Here is an 18,907-nt window from a genome sequence, read left to right on the forward strand (position 1 = left end):
TTGTATAGGATCATGTTCTGGATATTGTAGAGAATCAGGTTGAAAAAAGCAAAACTGGTTGCACCACATGAACGACTTAAGCTGTATATAATTGTCTGACAGAACCATGGTTTTAAAGTGTATCATACTGAAACTGGGGTTGATCTAACGGAAATGAAACAGAGTCCAGCATCGAGCCTGCTTAACCAACTGTTTTCCAAGGTTCGCAGCACCAAGAAAGACCCCACTATCTAACGAGATTCTGTTATATTTCGGGGCCACGGCAGGGAACGTCCCGCTAAGGCCGCACTAGTCCAGATCGCGACGTCTTGCGAGATCTCACTAGACGTGGCGAGCCGAGTAAATCCCGGAAGGTGCCTCTCCCGGGATTTACCAGCCACGTCACATCCCGATTCCGGCGGAATACAGCCAGTAGATCACGCCCCCGAGCTTTCGAAGAAGCAATGCTGAACCCCTGCAAAACCCAATTGTGACCACAGCTGACAATTCTGGATACCAGAAGGATGTGGAGATTTTGCAGTGCATCCAGCAGAGATTTAATAAAACGGCTTCAGGGATGAGGGATTCCAGAGAAGCCCGGGGCGGGGGGGTGATCGCCAAAGAGCCAAGAAGCCTGAGGGGATTTGATGGAGCTGTGTAAAAATTTGAAGGATATAGTGAGAATGAAATAGAAGCTGCTTTCAAATGGCTGAAGGATTGATACAAGATGGGTCAGATTTAAGTTCTTGATTTTCAATAGAACCAGAGGCCATGTACGTGAAGAAAAGCTTTTACAAAGTGTTGTGTGGATTTGGAATGCACTCCCCTCCCTGATATTGTGGTGGATACAGATTCAATCAGAAAACATTGGATAAATACTTGGGGAAACAAACTATAGCAAGATCAATTGTCTGGGGTGAGAAGAGAACCATTGGAGGAGGTTCTCCCGCGACAAGTGGTTAGGTAAGAGTGGATACTAAGAGTGGAGGAAGAATCTAACTGAGCTGGACCACAAGAGTACAGGATTCGGACGGGACGATGGCATGCTCAGCTGTGTCAAATGCTGTACACGGGATGAAGAATGATGTTGCATCACAGTCACAGAGGGTGGCATTTGTGACTTTGATCGGCGCTGCGGAAGAGATGGAAACCCAATTGGAGAGATAAATACACGGAGCTGGAAGAAAGATGGGGGACGGATTTGGGAGGCAGGAACACGTTGAAGGGCCATGTAGAAGGAATGGAGATTGAGGACGAGTGGCAGGTTGCAAGGACAAGAGTGTTCAAGGGTGGGCTTGTTGGGAGGTGGAGGGTTTGGACAGCAGGTCCGAAAAGGAGGAGCAGAGTGGTTCAGGAGAGGAAGCCCCTCATCAGCTAGGGTGAGGGCCAGGACAGGAAGTTGGGTGTTCAGCAGCAGACTGAGAATAGGTTTGAGAGAGCGGGAGGTGAGTCTCGGAGAGGGCCTGAGGGGAGATAGGAGAAAAGCCAAAGAAACTTGTCGGTTTGGGGGGGCGGGGGAGGCATAGAAAAACTCAGCTGAGTGGGCAAAAAAAGGAGGGTCACAGGAGGTAATAAACTTCCACATAAAAGGTTAATATTCAGGAATGTTGTATTTGGCCTGGTTCCTACTGATGCTCAAAGCAGCAGAAACAACTATTATTTTCCTGTCACATCTCAGGATGGTTAAGCGACTCTTATGTTTTCTTTTCCTGTTTCACAGTAGGTGTTTACTGTTTAACCCACCAACCAGAAATGTTAGAACAGATCATCCAGTGAGGTGTGTTTATTCTACACGCCCCGAGTTGAAGGTGGCAGGACAACTACTGAGACACAAGTTAAGGGCAGGTAGAGATGGACTTTGCTCCAGGCCCTGGCACTCGGCTAAATACATAGCAATCGGGCAGGTGAAAACAGAACCCAGCTTGGAAGGGAAACAAAAGCTGGTTTGCCCGAGGGAGTGACTCAAAACGGCTCACACAACAAAAAGAAACGAGCTGGTTAATCAAAGGCAAAGGTTGGGCCTCTTCCTCGGATCGGTTAAGAACTTAGAAAATATTCACCACCTCAAGTTTCCGAATCCGAATTCCATGTTATTAAAATGCAGTCTGGCCTCTCAGTGGCTCCAGTCCCACACCATCTGGGGGCCTGGCTCTCACTTGTCCTCAGCACTGCATGCATCTTGCAAATATGTCAGCCACTCCAGTCTTGAAGAAATAACCTGAATTTATGTAGTACCTTTTAACACTTGCAACACTTCCTGCGCTGTACGGAACTGCAACTGAGCGAAAAGCTAATGACCAGAGAACGCTTGTTTTTTAATTGGTTGAGGAATAACCTTGGCCGTGACACCAGGAGAGCTTCCCCACCCTTCTTTGAAATGGTTACCGTTGGGATATTTCACGTTCACCTGAGAGGTCAGGTCGGACCTCGGTTTAAGTCTTGCCGGCACCAAAGTCGTGGAGCCTGGATGATGTGTTGACATTCCCGGATTGGGTGTTAAACCCACAGCCGTCTGCCTCAGAAGTGAGAGAGCCACCCCACTGAGCCCACAGCTGAGCCAGACAAAAAGCGCTTCAATTCCTTTTGTGTGAAACGATGGTGAAGGTGAATCTTCACGCTGTATTTTGACAAAATATATTTCCACCAGCTTGATTTCCAGCTGAGACTTTCTGTTTGCAATCTCTGTGTATTTAACTTCCAACTGCGTCTTTGAAGTTGGTCTGTATGTGTATCATCTGAAATTCACTTGACTTGAGATTCAAACCTGACTTAGTTTGATACTCCTTCTCCTCGCTTAATGGTGATTTAAGCCAAGTCACGGACATCTGAGCATCTGTAGCCTCTAGTGAGATGGCAATCGGGCACAGAAATTAAGGCTGAATTTATTCCTGCCTCCACCAGCGCCGTTGATAGCTGGGGTAAAGTGTGACTGCCACCCTACCTCCGATCAATAATGTAGCGCGAGGGCACCACTGTGGTGCAATGGTTAGCAATGCTGCCTCACTGCGCCGAGGTCCCAGGTTCGATCCCGGCTCTGGATCACTGTCCGTGTGGAGTTTGCACATTCTCCCCGTGTCTGCATGGGTTTCACCCCTGCAACCCAAAGATGTGCAGGGTAAGTGGATTGGCCACACTAAATTGCCCTTTATTTGGAAAAAAATGAATTGGGTACTCTAAATGTATTAAAGTAAAAAATAAAAATAATGTAGCGTGGACCCCACACCAGACTTGGAATCTGCTTTAGGATGCGTCTGATGTTTAACCCACCAGATTGATTACCTAAGATGACCACTACCTGAAATTTCACCACAGACATGGGTGGCATTATGCACAGTGGTTAGCACTGTTGATTCACAGCGCCAGGGAACCTGGGTTTGATTTCCGGCTTCGGTCACTCTGTGCGGAGTTTGCACGTTCTCCCCGTGTCTGATTGGCTTTCCTCCGAGTGCTCCGGTTTCCTCACACAAGTCCCGAAAGATGTGCTTGTTAGGTAATTTGGACATTCTGAATTCTCCTTCGGTGTCCTCGAACAGGTGCTGGAGTGTGGCGACTAGGGGCTTCTCACAGTAACTTCATGGCAGAGTAAATGTAAGCCTACACAAATAAAGATTATTTTAAAAAAGGGCAAATTGTTCACAGCACAGAAAGGGGCCATTCAGTCGAGGAGCTCCATTCTGGTATCATGTTCCTCACGAATCACATCCCATCCCAACCCCGTCAATATCATCTTCTGTTTCTTTTTCCCTCATGCTTCACCTTAAACGCATCAATGCCATTTATCCCAACTACTCCTCAGGGAAGAGAGTTCCACATTCTGACCTCTCCTAGGGTAATGATTTTATTTGGATGCCAGACCAGATCCCAACAGTGGCTAAGACACTGGACCAGAACTACAACTTTTTTCATATTTTCAGACTGTATGGAGGGACCGATTCACTCCAGGAGTGATTGCATGAGAAATAGGGGGCGCGATTCTCCCAAAACGGGAGAAATCGTAAGGCTGGCGTCAAACCCGGGCGGGTTTGACGCCAGCGCGCCCCTTCCCGACCGGGAACCGATTCTGGTCCCCGGTCGGGGCTAGCAGCCCGACGCCGCAAGCTCCGGCATCACGGGCTTAACGAATTTCGTTAAGCCCGCTTGCCGGAGTTAGCGCCGGCTGACGCATCATATGACGTCAGCCGCGCATGCGCGGATTGGAAGACTCCAACCCGCGCATGCGCGGATGACGTCATCGCGTATTTGCACAAAACCCGCGCATGCGCGGGCCGGGATGCCCCTCAGCCGCCCCGCGAATGGATACTGCGGGGCGGCGGAAGGAGAAATAGTGCGCGGGCATCGGGCCCGCTGCCCGCGATCGGTGGGCACCGATCGCGGGCCCATGGCACCCTTGGCACGGCCATGGTACTGCCGTGCCAATCGGTGCCATGGTTATAATAAGCGAGTTGTTCCCGCCGTTTTTACGAATGGCCAGACCAGGTCTGTTTGCCGTTCGTAAAAACAGCGTAAAGGGCTGGGACTTCGGCCCATCCAGCAGCTGTGAATCGCTGCCGGCCGTAAAAAAACGGCGGCAGCGATTCGTGTCGGGAGTTGGGCGGAGGGGGGGGGGGAGAGAATAGCGGGAGGGTGGGAAAAATGTCGGGAAGGCCCTCCCGCTATTCTCCGACCCGTCGTGGGGGGCGGAGAATCGCGCCCAGGGTTTGGGTATTTTTACAAACAAAATTTAATTATGATAAAAGAAAGTCAATATTTAAACTTATAAAGTTCAACGTAACAAGAACAGCTTACATGTATGTCTTAACCCAAACACACGATTTCACATTAAAGAGCATGAAATGATTATACAGCTCCCAACTCCACTTACACAGTCGGGCAGAAATTATACAGAGCATATTCCTGCTGTTAGTAAATCTCTTTCGCACTCGGTCCGAAAGCCTGTCTCTGTGGCAGCTTTACATAACCTCTCCTGATCGCTTTCCAAATCCTTCTCCCCCTACCTGTTCGAACAAGATTCCTTTAGCTCGCTAAGCTCTGCCCAGAACTTCAAAGATGGTTGCGTCCAGACCTGAACTCAGCATCGCTATCTGGACTTTTGATTATCGACTCCCTTTTACACAAAAGAACACAAAAGAACAGGGCCATGATATAAGTGCAGGGCACCCCCGTGCCAAATCCCCAGTACGGGCAAAATGCCATCATGGCTGGCAGTGCCCCTGTCAGTTTGACAGTGCCAACTGGACATCCTGGCAATGCCAGAGTGGCCCTGCCAGTGCCAAGGTGCCTGGGTGACATCAGCAGTGCCAGGGTGTGCCACCCTGCCCAGAGGCTGACCACTCGGGGGGAGGGGGGGGGGGGGGGGGGGGGGGGGGGGGGGAGCTCCGATCGCCTGGTCCCCGTTTGTGGAGACCAGAGCTGAACAGTGCTCGGCTGGTGCCTCCTCGGTGAGGCCATTAGATCCCAGGGGCTGGTTAGCTCTGGTGGAGCTAATATATATGTTTGCCGAACTGTACACTTAAACATGCACATTCAGGCTGGGATCCAGATTGTAGTGTCTCGTGATATCCTGTTAGATTCTGCGAGGTGTAGCGAGCCTCTCGTGAGATTTACCAGCAACGCCACATACCGAGTCGAGCCGTTATTGCCCGAAATGGATCCATTGAATACACAAGGGGCTGGATTCCCTGTTCAAGAGACTAAGTACAGACGCCGGAATTTTATCGGTGGGGGATTTTATTCCTGGAGCAATTCAGGATCCGTTAATGGGCCACCGCCACCTGGAACTCGAGCAATTCCAATGAAAAATTCCAATTCACCGGGGTCAGGATTGGCACTCGAGAGGCTGACGAGCTGCAGTCACATACCAGCTCTCCGCTCCCCACAGACACTCGTTCCAGCCAATAAGGTGGTAACCCGAAGGGCGGCACCCTGGTTTGCAGAGGCAGAGCTGGAGACCCTGCTGGACGCCGTGGAGGAGGGGCGGGGCACCCTCGTCCCGGGCTGGGAAGGAGGTTGCCACCCGCCGCCATACAGCGGTCCCGGCGGCAGGTGGCAAAGGCCCGTGAGTGCCGTGGGCCTCGGGCTGCACAACCTCCTCAGGGTGAATATGTACGTACTGTGTACGTTCCTTCGGCCGCAGAAAGATACTTTTCATTGTACTGTGTGACAAATCAAATCAAAATCAAGTGACTGCAGCGATAACCCCTCGCCCGGGGGAGCACCTCAAAGGTGCCATGAACTGTCGAGTACGCCAGGAAGAACGTGCCGTGCACACTGCCTGGGTATGGGGCACAGATGTGGTCTCGTGGTGCATCTCGTGGTCGCACATCAGCTGCATGTTCTTGGAGTGGAGTCCCTTTTCGGTTTGTGAAGACCGCCCTCTATGGGTCGGAGCTCACAGGGGGGCATGCGTCGCGTTGATAACCCTCTGGACCTGGGCCATCCCGATGATGTGGCCTGTAGAGCCGCCATGAGGTGCGGATATACCTCTGCACTGAGGTGTCCGAGATCCTAGACAGGTCCTCACACGGCGCCTGGAAGTGTCCCGTGCCAAATTAGTTCAGGGCGACCGTCACCTTGATGGTCAGTGGGAGCAGGTGTCCTGCTGCAGGGTCCTTCCCGAGCAGCTCCTGCTCGTACAGACTCGGGGCTGTAGCTATGAGGGTAACGGCCACCATTCCTGGTCCGAAATCCATTGTCTGCAGGAGCGAAAGACAGACATGTTAGCATGATGCCTTGTCCAACCAGGTCTAACCGGCTGCGCAATGGCCCCGAAATGCACCTGGATGGTTGGAGGTGGGGTGGGGATTTGGTGGGGTGGAGGGAGGGGTTAGGGGTAAGGGGGGGTTTGGTGCGATGGAGGGAGTGGTAAGGGGGGGTTGGGGGGTGGAGGGAGGGGTTAGGGGTAAGGGGGTTTGGGGGGAGGGGGTTAGGGATTTGGGGGGGTGGAGGGAGGGGTGATGGGTAAGGGGGTTTTGTGCGGTGGAGGGAGGGGTAAGGGGGTTAGGGGGTGGAGGGAGGTGTTAGGGGTAAGGGGGTTTGGGGGTGGAGGGAGGGGTTGGGGTAAGGAGGGGTGGAGGGAGGGGTTGGGGTAAGGGGGTTGGAGGGAGGGGTTAGGGATAAAGGGGGATTGGGGTGGTGGAGGGAGGGGTGGGGTGTATGGGGGGTGGAGTGAGGGGTATGGGGATGGAGGGAGGGGTTAGGGGTAAGTGGGGGGTGGAGGGAGGAGCTGGGGTAAGGGGGTGGAGGGAGGGGTAAGGGGGCGTTGGGGTGGAGGGAGGGGTTAGGGGTAAGGGGGGGTTGGGAGGTGGAGGGAGGGGTTGGGGATAAAGGGGTGGGAACCACGGGCCATGGTGGGTGGTCAGAGGGGTGCGCAGCAAAATGGTTATCTTGCAGGCCGTGGCAATGGCGGTCCGTGCCTGGACATCCCGTTCCTGGGGATCACACCGACACCATGGCTTATCCCCTGGTCACCCCCCCCACTACTCCCCCGGCCCTGGCAGACATCTCCCCTCAGCCAGCCATGCCAGTGGCTGGACTGGCAGCCCATGGTCGTACCTCTGGGAGCTGGGCCTATGTCCTCCCTCTCACTCAGCAACCACTGCGCCTGTTTCTGATTTTTAAACCACAAGTGTATAAGTAATTCCTCCTGGCGGAGGCGGAGCATTACAGGAACCCCGGAGAATACTGGGACGGGCCCGTTCATGATACGCTGACGACGTTTACTGTACGTATGGCGTAGAATGGATTGATGCCGTGTCGAGGTACGGTAGCATGGCATTCCATCGGGCGCCGGCCTCAGTCTTTGGCTCACGCGCGATTCTGCCGTCGCTCGACGGAGAATCCCACCCAAGCTGTTTCAGTGACTTCAAAGACTTGAAGCAAATAAAACTTCAGGGCTTTGAGAAGGGGGCTAATTGGATAGCTCTTCAAAGAGCTGGTAAAGGCACCGAATGTCCTCCCTCTATGCCATATCATTTTGTAGGAGCTGCAGCAAGCCCTTGCCCTCTGTGAGAGTATCAGTCCATTAGAGGCTCCACATTTTATTCTGCCGCACCATAATTGTTGCAGTCATGTTATCTGTTTGGATGATTTTTCTTTTTGTTTGGCAGTTCTTGCGATTTGTGCAAAATCGCTGGAGACTTGGTCAGCTGTAATCTGATTAAGGGCTGGGCTGAGGTTTTGTTGTTGCATCTTGTTGCTTTCTGTAAATTAATTGTCCTTCGAAAGTGCATGTTTAAAGTCAGCATGTATCAGAATGCTTCCTCTTCGATGGATTTTAATGCTATCGTTTATGCTCCGAGACCTAATTTGTGCTCCTACCTACAGGGAGAAGACAGCTCCCATTCCAGCGGCAGCCCTTCCAAAGGATTCTTCTCCCGGAATTTTTACAACCGACCGTCCAGCCCCGTCTCCGCTCCGGTGAGGGTAAAGCAAAGCCCTGGATCTCCAAAAACGGTCTTCCCCTTTCCACAAGATTCTTCGCCAAGGTCTCCCCGACGAATGAGTTTCAGCGGTATCTTCCGCTCAACCTCAAAGGATTCCTCTGGCAGCTCCACCTCTACTTCGCCTGTCTCAATGAAGTTTTTCACCAGATCCAGGAAAGGTAAGAGAATTGTTAGCACAGCAGGATGGGTATTAAGAGTCTCAGTCTCTCTCTCTCTCTCTCTCTCTCTCTCTCTAATTCTCTCTCTCTTTCTCTCTCCTCATCTCCCTCTCTCCTCTCTTTCACACGCACACACTCATACTCTCTCTCTCTCACACACACTCACACACTCCCTCACATACCTACACTCTCTCTTACACTGGCACATGCTCTTTTTCTCTATCTCTCTCTCATGCACACACACTCTCGGACACAGATGCTCTCTCTATCTCTCTCTCACACACACACACACTCTCACACATGCTCTCACGCACGCGGTCTATTTCTCTCTCACACTCTCTCTCTCTCAGACACCCACTCTAACACATATCCTTTCTCTCTCTCACATACAGACACTCTCACGCACATGCTCAACCTTACTATTGGCACATGTCCACAGTCAGTTTTCTTGGCTCTAACCTTTATCATAGAATCATACTTGCTTTGGGAGCGGTTCCGCTCCGAGTCTCCATATTGTCCCTGAAATGAGAGGAAATGTCCTACGATGAAAGGCTGAGTAAATTGGATGTATATTCTCTGGGGAGTTCAGAAGAATAAAAGTTGATCTTATTGAAGCAGTAACGGTCTATAAGGGCTTGAACGGGTAGACACTGAGAGGTTGGTTCTCCTGGTTGGGGAATCTAGAACCCAGGGACACAGTCTAAGAATAAGGGGTCGATTATTTAGTGCTGAGACAGGGAGAATTCTCTTCACTCAAAGATTGTGAATCTTTGGAATTTGCTATGATGGAAGTTGTGCATCCTCCATTGTTGAGTGCATTCAAGGCTGAGGGTCCCAGGTTCGATTCCGGCTTGGGTCACTGTCTGTGCGGAGTCTGCACATCCTCCCCGTGTGTGCGTGAGTTTCCTCCGGGTTCTCCGGTTTCCTCCAACAGTCCAAAGATGTGCAGGTTAGGTGGATTGCCCATGATAAATTGCCCTTAGTGTCAAAAATTGCCCTAAGTGTTGGGTGGGGTTACTGGGTTATGGGGATAGGATGGAGGTGTTGACCTTGGGTGGGATGCTCTTTCCAAGAGCCAGTGCAGACTCGATGGGCCGAATGGCTTCCTTCTGCACTGTAAATTCTATATAAAACAGGCATTTGATCTCTGGGGGAATTGAGGGATAGGAGGAGCAGGGCAGGAAAATAGAGTTGAGGCAGAAGATTAACCATGATTGTGGGACAGGATCATAAGATCCAATCAGCTCTACTTTCAATATCCTTAAACAGCACAGAAGAAGACTATTTGTCCCATTGTGCTGTGTCGTCTAATGAATAGAGCGAACCAATTCGGCCCACTCCTCTGTTCTTTCCCCTGAGTCCTGCAAATGTTTTCCTTTCGATGTACTTATCCAATTCCCTTTTAAAATAATTATTTAAAATAACTCTCCATTTGTCTGTATGAGTGCATCTACACTCAGGAAGCTCGGCACCATCAAGGACAAAGCAGCCCCGCATGATTGGCACCCCATCCACCACCTTAAACATTCAATCCCTCCGATGCACAGAGGCGGTGTGATGAGTCGCCGGAAGCTCCGGAAATTTTTAAACATTGGCTCCGGTGTTTCGAGGACTATCTGGACTCCTCAACGACTGATGTCGACAGCACTCGCAAGCTGCGCTTACTACATGGCCGGGTGAGCCACCGACTCTCCGCCATGATCGAAACCGCTACGACCTATGAGGCGGCGGTCGAAATATTGAAGAAACGCTTCGTAAAACCTACTGACGAGGTACACGCCAGACATTTGCTCTCAACCTGCAGCCAGCGCTCCGGGGAAACGCTGGACGAGTTCGTGGAAAGACTCACCGCGCTCGCGAGGAACTGCGACCACAAAGCAGTGACGGCAGAAGATCACAGGAACTTACATATCCGCGACGCCCTTGTGTCTGGTATCAGGTCCTTGTACATCCGGCAGCGGCTCCTAGAAGATGGGGCAAAGGATCTCCAGGGCACGGTAACGCTCGCCTCTTCCCTCAAAACGGCCCACCGTAACCTCCGTACGTTCTCCGCGGACCTTACGAACCCCTCTCGATCCCCTCCAGACTCGGCCACGCTACAGGCCTGTGCCACGCGACGATCCACTCACTCCGGGGGTTCCCCATGCTATTTCTGTGGGCAAGGCCAGCACCCACGTCAGCGTTGCCCGGCCCGATCCGCGATCTGCAACGACTGCAGGAAGAAAGGGCACTTCGCGAAAGTCTGCCTGGCTAGGCCCAAAGGCCACAAACAAAACCCTTATCAGGCCCAGAAATCAAACTCCCGGTCTCACAGACCCTGCAACGCGGCCGCGCTGCAGCCGGGCACGCCCACTTCCGACGCGTCATCGACCTCGTGCGAGTCATGGGAGTGGCCATCTTGGCGGCGGCCATCTTCGAAACCCGACACGTTCGACCGGCAGCGGCGGCCATCTTGTGACTCCGGGCGGCCATTTTGTGAGTTCGACTCTGACGGCCCGCAGCTAGGAGCGATCACACTCGATCAATCGCGGCCGAAACACCTGCAAAACTCAATGATGCGGGTGCGAATCAACGGCACGACACTCCCTGCCTATTCGACTCCGGGAGCACGGAGAGCTTTATCCTACAGTGGGTCAAGAAGGTGGCACACTGCCATCTTCTAGAGGGCAATTATAGATGGGCATCGTATGCTGATCTAGCCAGCTGGCCTAGCTCACGTCCCATGAAAGAACTTTTTAAAAACTGCTCTGCTGAATCTGCTTCTGCGACTCTAGCAGGCTGAGCATTCCAGGCCAAAGCAACTCTCTGAATAATTGCTTTTCCCTCAATTCTTCTGGTTCTTTTGCCAATTATCTTAAAAGGGTGTGTTCCACCCCACCCCCCTCCATCAGTGCAAAGGAATTTTATTTATTTATGCTATCAAAATCCCACACGAGTTGAATGCTTCTCGAAATCCTCCATTGAGCCTCACTGCTCTTTAAACAATAGTCCCAGCTTTGCCATTCTGTCCATATTTGGCTGATGCGGCAATTGATCATCCCCCACAGAATGGAGAATAAGGCAGTGTGCGGTTCCTTTTTAAAGCAATCTTCTTGCTGCCTTCGTAATCCTGATGCTTTGAAGTTGGCCCTTTGGAAGTTGATTTCACGCACCCTGCTGGATCCCCCGTGTGCGTAAACGAAACATATGGGACAGCTGTTGTTTTGAACCGCGTCATCAGTGAGAATGGTGATTAAAAACTTCAACCGACCAATAGTGCAAATTAACAATTGCAAAGAACATCTTAAAATTATGTACAGTAGCTCGAATGTCGTTATTCAGTCCAGTTTCTAATCCATAAATCAACACCAGTTGTCTCTTTTTTGGGCGAACCACATTGCTGCAGAGTGTCATGGAATGCTAACGTGCAGGTGAATTGTGATTTTTTTTTTCCTGTTTGTTCCTGCTGGGGTCGAGTGGAAGCGCAGGATAATCTTTAGAACACCGGGAAAACCACTTTTAGAAAGTTAGGAGGGAGATTCAGAGACATTTCCCAGGTTAAATACATGTGGTGAACCGAAATAATAGCAAATTACTGCGGATGCTGGAATCTTGAACAAAAACATGACAATTTCAGCGGGTCTGACAGCATTGTGGCGAGAGAAGGGAGCTAAGGTTTCGAGTCTGGATGACTCTTTGTCAAAGCTTTGACACCTCTTTGTGGTGGACGTGTGGAATTCTCTACCATAGAAGCCCATGGAGGCCAAATCACTGGAAGAAATAGTTAGATTTCTGAACACTAAAGGCGTCAAGGGGTTTGGGGAGGGGGGGGTGGTGGGGTATGGCATTGAGATAAAGGATTGAATGGTGGAGTAAACTCAAGGGGATGATTAGCTGGTTCAGCACATTGGGCTAAACAGCTGGCTTGTAATGCAGAACAATGCAGAAATATGCCAGCAGCGCAGGTTCAATTCCCGCACCAGCCTCCCCGAACAGGCGCCGGATTGTGGAAACTAGGGGCTTTTCACAGTAACTTCATTGAAGCCTACTTGTGACAATAAGCGATTATTATTATATTATTATTAGCTTACTACTGCTCCTATTTTCTGTTTCTGCGTACGCCCACACACGCGCATCCACACACATACATAAACGCACACACACGTCTTTCTATTTCCTCCCTCAACCCACAACACCAGTGGTTGTGTCTATCCCTCAGAGAGAGAACGTTTTGATAATATTGCGTGGACAGTCCCTATCGCCCCAATCCTGTTTTGTAGCTAAACTTGATCATCACTCGCCCTTGAATACAGCTAGACTTTGGGAATCCAGCCTTTGGGTGTTGTGATTCGAATGTGGTGTTTTGTCTGAACCCATGCTGAACAGGGAGTGTGGGTAAAATACATAAAATGCCGTGGAAATTAAAGGGGAAGTAATTGCACTTGGGATTTTGTTAAAGAAAGTTTTGTTTAAGAAAAAGAGCAATGGAATGTGCTTTTTGTTGGGAAGTGAACAATTAACATTTTTTTAAGCTGAATGGAATTGAGGCATTTTGCACAAGAACGTACTGGGTGTAGTCCCTATCTCTTGTTTCCTGTCTGAAAAATTACAGGGCTGCTTGCAACAGAGCAAACCAAATAACAGATACCCGAGCCCTGGTTTTTTTATAGATCGACATAGATGTAAGAATTGATGGACAGACCAAACAAACCACAAGGTGAGAGTGCAAGCTGGGTTTTTGATATAACAATTGCTTTAGTGGTTCAAGAGGAGCTGGTTAAATCCTTGCTTCCTGTCTGTTGCAGACTTGCTTTCTGTTATGAGGTATAATATTGGTGCATTCACCAGTTCACAACTACCCCCCAGTTCTGATTTATACGGAAAGAGATGGTTTGTAAAGGACCTGAGATGGCCGGTGGAATGGAGACAGGTTAAGGAGTTACCGCGTCAGTCAACTCTGATCTAACTGCATGGTGGGACGGGACAAGGGAGTGAATGGCTCACTCATGTTCCCAAAAATGACCCCACCCACATGAGTTGGGTTCCGAGATGGCCAGGCCACGGCATTTTCTTTTTTTTTTAATAAACAATTTTATTGAGGTAGTTTTTGGCTTTGTAAACAGTTACAGACATCAACAGAAAGAAAGCAAAAAAGGCAAAAATGTGCAAACATCCACGTACATTCAATACTTCAATCGTAACATACTGCACAAGCCCGCTCCCCTCCCACCGGTACTACCCGCCATTTTATCCCTCCTACTCTACCCTACTCTACCCCCCCCCCCCCCAATCCTCCCACCCACCCCTTGCTGACGCTCACTCTCCCGCAAAGAAGTCAATAAATGGTTGCCACCTCCGGGCGAACCCCTGTACAGAACCCCTCAAGGCGAACTTAATTTTTTCCATACCCAGGAAACTCGACATGTCCGCAAGCCACAACTCAGTCTTCAGGGGCTTTGAGACCCTCCATGCCAATAGTATTCGTCGCCGGGCTATCAGGGAAGCAAAGGCCAAAACATCGGCCTCTTTCTCCCCCTGGACTCCCGGGTCTTCCGAAACCCCAAAAATTGCCACCCCTGGACCCTTGCCACCCTTGTTTTTAGCACCCGGGCCATGACGCCCGCAAATCCCTCCCAGTACCCTCTAAGCTTAGGGCATGCCCAAAACATGTGAACGTGGTTCGCTGGTCCTCCCGCACACCTAGCGCATTTGTCCTCTATCCCAAAGAATTTGCTCATCCGAGCCACCGTCATGTGGGCCCGGTGAACGACCTTAAATTGAATCAGCCCGAGCCTGGCACATGCCGCAGTCGAATTTGCCCTACTCAGGGCCTCTGCCCACAGCCTATCCTCCATTTCCCCACCTAGCTCCTCCTCCCATTTAAGTTTCAGTTCCTCCGTCTGGGACCCTTCCTCCCTCATGAGCACCTTATAAATATCAGAGACTCTACCCTCCCCTTCTTCCCCCCTAGAGACTATTCTGTCTTGGATCCCCATTGGCGGGAGGCGTGGGAAGGATGGGACCTGTCTACGAACAAAGTCCCGCAACTGTAGGTACCTAAAATCATTTCCCCTTGTTAGACCAAATTTCTCCTCCGAGCTCCTCAAACTCGCAAAGCTCCCTTCCAGGAACATATCGCCCACCCTTCCCACCCCCGCCCGCCGCCATACTCGGAACCCCCCATCCATACTCCCGGGGGGCAAACCGATGGTTGTCGCAGATTAGCGCCCAAACCGATGCCCCCGTCTCCCCTACATGCCTTCTCCACTGCCCCCATATCCACAGGGTCGCCACCACTACCGGGCTGGTGGAGTACCTGGCCGGCGGCAGCAGTAGAGGAGCCGTGACCAGGGCTACCAAGCTGGAGCCCCTGCACGAAGCCACCTCCACCCGCTCCCAGATAGACCCCATACCCACCATCCACTTCCTTATCATAGCGATGTTGGCTGCCCAGTAATAATTAATCAGACTCAGCCAAGCCAGCCGTCCCTCGCTGCGGTTCCTCTCCAACATCGCCTTCTTCACCCGCGGGGATTTTCCCGCCCAGACAAAGCTCATGATCATCCTGTTAACTCTTTTGAAGAAGGACTGTGGGACAAAGATCGGGAGGCACTGAAAAACAAACAGAAATCTAGGGAGGATTGTCATCTTTACAGTCTGCACCCTCCCTGACAGCGGGAGTGCATCCCATCTCCGAAACTCTCCCTTCATTTGCTCCACCACCCTGGCCAAATTTAACTTGTGCAGCCTGCCCCAGTCTCGTGCCACCTGGATTCCCAAATACCGGAAATTTTCCTAAACCAGCCTAAATGGTAGCCCTCTCAATCTGTTCTCCTGGCCCCTTGCCTGTACCACAAACATTTCACTCTTGGCCGTATTTAATTTGTATTCTGAAAACTGGCTGAACTTCCTCAACATTCCCAGTATACTTCCCATCCCGGCCACTGGGTCCGACACGTACAGGAGCAGGTCGTCTGCGTAAAGAGAGACCCTATGTTCTACCTCGCCCCTCACCATCCCCTTCCATCCCTCTGCGGCTCTCAGCGCAATCGCCAGCGGCTCTATGGCCAGCGCAAACAGCAGCGGGGAGAGCGGGCAGCCCTGTCTGGTCCCTCGGTACAGCCTAAAGTACTCCGACACCTCTCTGTTAGTCCTGGCGCTGGCCTTCGGGGCCTGATATAATAATTTGATCCAATCCACCAGTCCCTCCCCGATCCCAAACCGTCCGAGCACCTCCCATAGATAGTCCCACTCCACCCGGTCAAAGGCCTTCTCGGCGTCCATCGCCGCCACTACCTCCACCTCCCTGCCCGCCGGGGGCATCATTATCACATTAAGTAATCTTCTCAGGTTGGCCGCCAGCTGCCTACCTTTCACGAACCCAGTTTGGTCCTCCCCAATCACCTCCGGTACGCAGTCCTCCATTCTAACCGCCAGTACCTTTGCCAGGAGCTTGGCGTCAACATTAATCAGGGAGATTGGCCTGTAGGACCCACACGCCTCCGGGTCTTTACCCCGCTTCAATATCAGTGATATAGTGGCTTGCGACATTGTCGGCGGCAGGGTCCCTCTGTCCCTTGCCTCATTGAAAACCCTCGCCAAGGCCGGGCCCACAAGCTCAGAAAACTTCCTATAGAACTCTACTGGGTATCCATCCGGCCCCGGGGCTTTCCCCGACTGCATGGCCTTTAGGCCCCCCAATACCTCCTCCACTCTAAACGTGGCCCCCAGCTCATCCACTCGAGGCCACGGCATTTTCTGACCTGTGTAATCAGCAGTATGAGGTGGGGGAGGTGGCTCCAGATGTTTTTGTCCTTAGAGGCAGTATCATAGAATCATAGAATTTACAGTGCAGAAGGAGGCCATTCAGCCCATCGAGTCTGCACCGGCTCTTGGAAAGAGCACCCTACCCAAGGTCAACAACTCCACCCTATCCCCATAACCCCATAACCCAGTAACCCCACCCAACACTAAGGGCAATTTTGGACAATAAGGGCAATTTATCATGGCCAATCAACCTAACCTGCACATCTTGGGACTGTGGGAGGAAACCGGAGCACCCGGAGGAAACCCACGCACACACGGGGAGGATGTGCAGACTCTGCACAGACAGTGACCCAAGCCGGAATCGAACCTGGGACCCTGGAGCTGTGAAGCGATTGTGCTAACCACAATGCTACAGTACTGTCATTGATGCTCCTGCAACCTTACAGTTGCTGAGTAATGCCACATCTGATGGCACTAAAGTCACTGTGATGAGCTCTTAACATTCGGACTTTGCAAGAAACCCCTAAATCGGTTCCAAACTCAAGTTCTTGTCAGTTCTTGTCCTACAAATAGGCTTCGAGACCTTCGAGGTTCCCTCCAGTGATATATCGCTGGGGTTGTCATGTACTCTGTTGTGAACTGCGGCGTTGTGACTCCCATATTTCGAGTGGACTGTGCATCAGTGACTCATAAGTACACTAGAGAAGCTCCTTCAGTGAAGCCTGTGCCGGATCCTCCGGATTCAACGGGAAGACCACTGGACAAACGCTGCTGTCTTCAAAGCCAGCTCCACAAGCAGTCAGGCAAACTCCCGCAAAATCAATTCCCATCTTTCGACTCCGCACCAATACAGCTTTGGGGGAGGGGGGACACAGTTACACATCCTGTCGCAGTCACTTGGCATAACCTCAAATGGCCCCAGCAATCTTGGATACTGGGAAAGCATCCTAAAGTTTGACTCCGTGAACTTGTCAGCCAAGGATTGACATGAGGAGGCTCTCCTCTGCCATCTCACCACTTGAACCTGCTCTCTTTATATCCCAGTGCCCATTGATGTGTCCCTCAGCATGGAAATCTCCTGGGATGGATGTATCTAGGTCGGCAGGGTGTTTCTGGGATGAGTGATATGGAATATACTGTGAGCTGTTTGCTTGATCAGCCTCCCTGGATCACAATTGTTCTTCCTGTGCCACGCGTAAGAAAAAGAGGAAAGAGCATGTTTCAGATTGCTGCATGTCCCTCGATTCAAGAATGACGTCTACTCAGGGATGTAAGTTTCTGCCATGAGTCTCCCTGTAAAACAGGCAGATTCCCGACCCAGGGATGTTTGGAAACAAGGGACAGGATGTTCCATGAGGTAGTGGGTATTGAGAGTGCAGGATTTGCTTCCTTTTCTGCCCCCGCTCCTCTTCATCATTAAGACACTGTGTCTGAAAGCATTATGTAACTTGACGGTCAAGTTGGTGCCATTGAGTTGGCAGCAAGCTCCGCCCAATCATTAATGTTAATGCTGACGTGCCTCAAAGTTATTTCAAGTGTCTTTGAACCATTTTCTTGCTCCAACCTATGGAACGATGGCTATTTGAGAGTTGAGACAACAGGACCTGGTGGGGGAGATGATTTATGGCCATCGGGACACAGTGTTCAGTCCATCCAGGTTGATTTTGCGGGAGTTTGCCTGAATGCTAATGGAGCTGGCTGCTGCAAGAACAACTGTCGCATTTGTTCGATGGTCTTTCCATTGAATCCGGGGGATCCGTCAGAGGCATTGCCGATGGAATTTCTCTTGCGTGCTTATGTATCACTGATACACAGTCTGGGTCTCAGTACAGTGTTGTTGTGGTGAGAACAACACTAAGGGTGGGATCTAATGGAAAGGTTTCCGAGCGCGATTTTACTAAATTGGAACAAAGTCACATAGCGAGTGCGTTTAGCCACGTGTTTCCCGGCACCCACAGTACCAAGAAACACACTATAAAACACCACTCGCGTTAGATCGGGGGCCTTAGCGGGGAACGCGTGGCCGAGGCCGCACTTAGCTCCGTTTGTGCTCCGAAGAGTTCCGCTCGCCGGAGCTTCTCAGTGTAGGGAGAGATCGGGATGCCATTTTTATATGGCGCCGCCCCAATTTCTGAAGCCCCTGACGTGACCCCCGACCCCCTCCAAACCCCAACCCACTATGGGAGGGTCGACATGCAGAAAATGCCATCTTGGCAGTGCCTGAGAGGCCCCCACGAGTGACGTTACGTCTGATCCCCGTTTGCGGAGAGCAGTACTGAACGGTGCTCGCCCAAGGTCTCCGAGGCGAAGGCAATAGATCCCACGCCTTGGGTACCTCGGGAACCTCGGGAACCTCGGGAATTTGCATACTGAAGTGAGACTCGCTGCCTCGATCTAATATGCAGATTTGCTGAAGAGTGATCCTGCCCTCTGATTTCAGGTGGGTTTAGCTGGGTGTTCCTCCCTGGCTCTGTTGGCAAGTTCCCCTCCGCTATCTAACCACTGTCACTTTTTTGGGCCCTGGGGAGTTTCTCTCCCGGCTAGCCCACACTTTGAATATTTTTCTGGGGAGATCAACTCACA

The 18,907-nt window shown here is 51.3% G+C and overlaps 1 protein-coding gene across 3 annotated transcripts in view; it reads left to right on the plus strand.

Annotated features, from left to right (window-relative positions):
* Positions 1-18,907, plus strand: part of LOC119966551 (5'-AMP-activated protein kinase subunit gamma-2) — a 577,858-nt gene that overhangs the window by 276,556 nt on the left and 282,395 nt on the right. For all 3 annotated transcript variants that reach the window (XM_038798441.1, XM_038798440.1, XM_038798439.1), the window contains exon 3: positions 8,302-8,578. In XM_038798441.1, coding sequence (XP_038654369.1) covers positions 8,302-8,578 — 277 coding nt within the window. The remainder of the gene's footprint in view (positions 1-8,301; positions 8,579-18,907) is intronic.

This window comes from Scyliorhinus canicula, chromosome 5 (assembly GCF_902713615.1).
Source record: "Scyliorhinus canicula chromosome 5, sScyCan1.1, whole genome shotgun sequence".
NCBI lineage: Eukaryota > Metazoa > Chordata > Chondrichthyes > Carcharhiniformes > Scyliorhinidae > Scyliorhinus > Scyliorhinus canicula.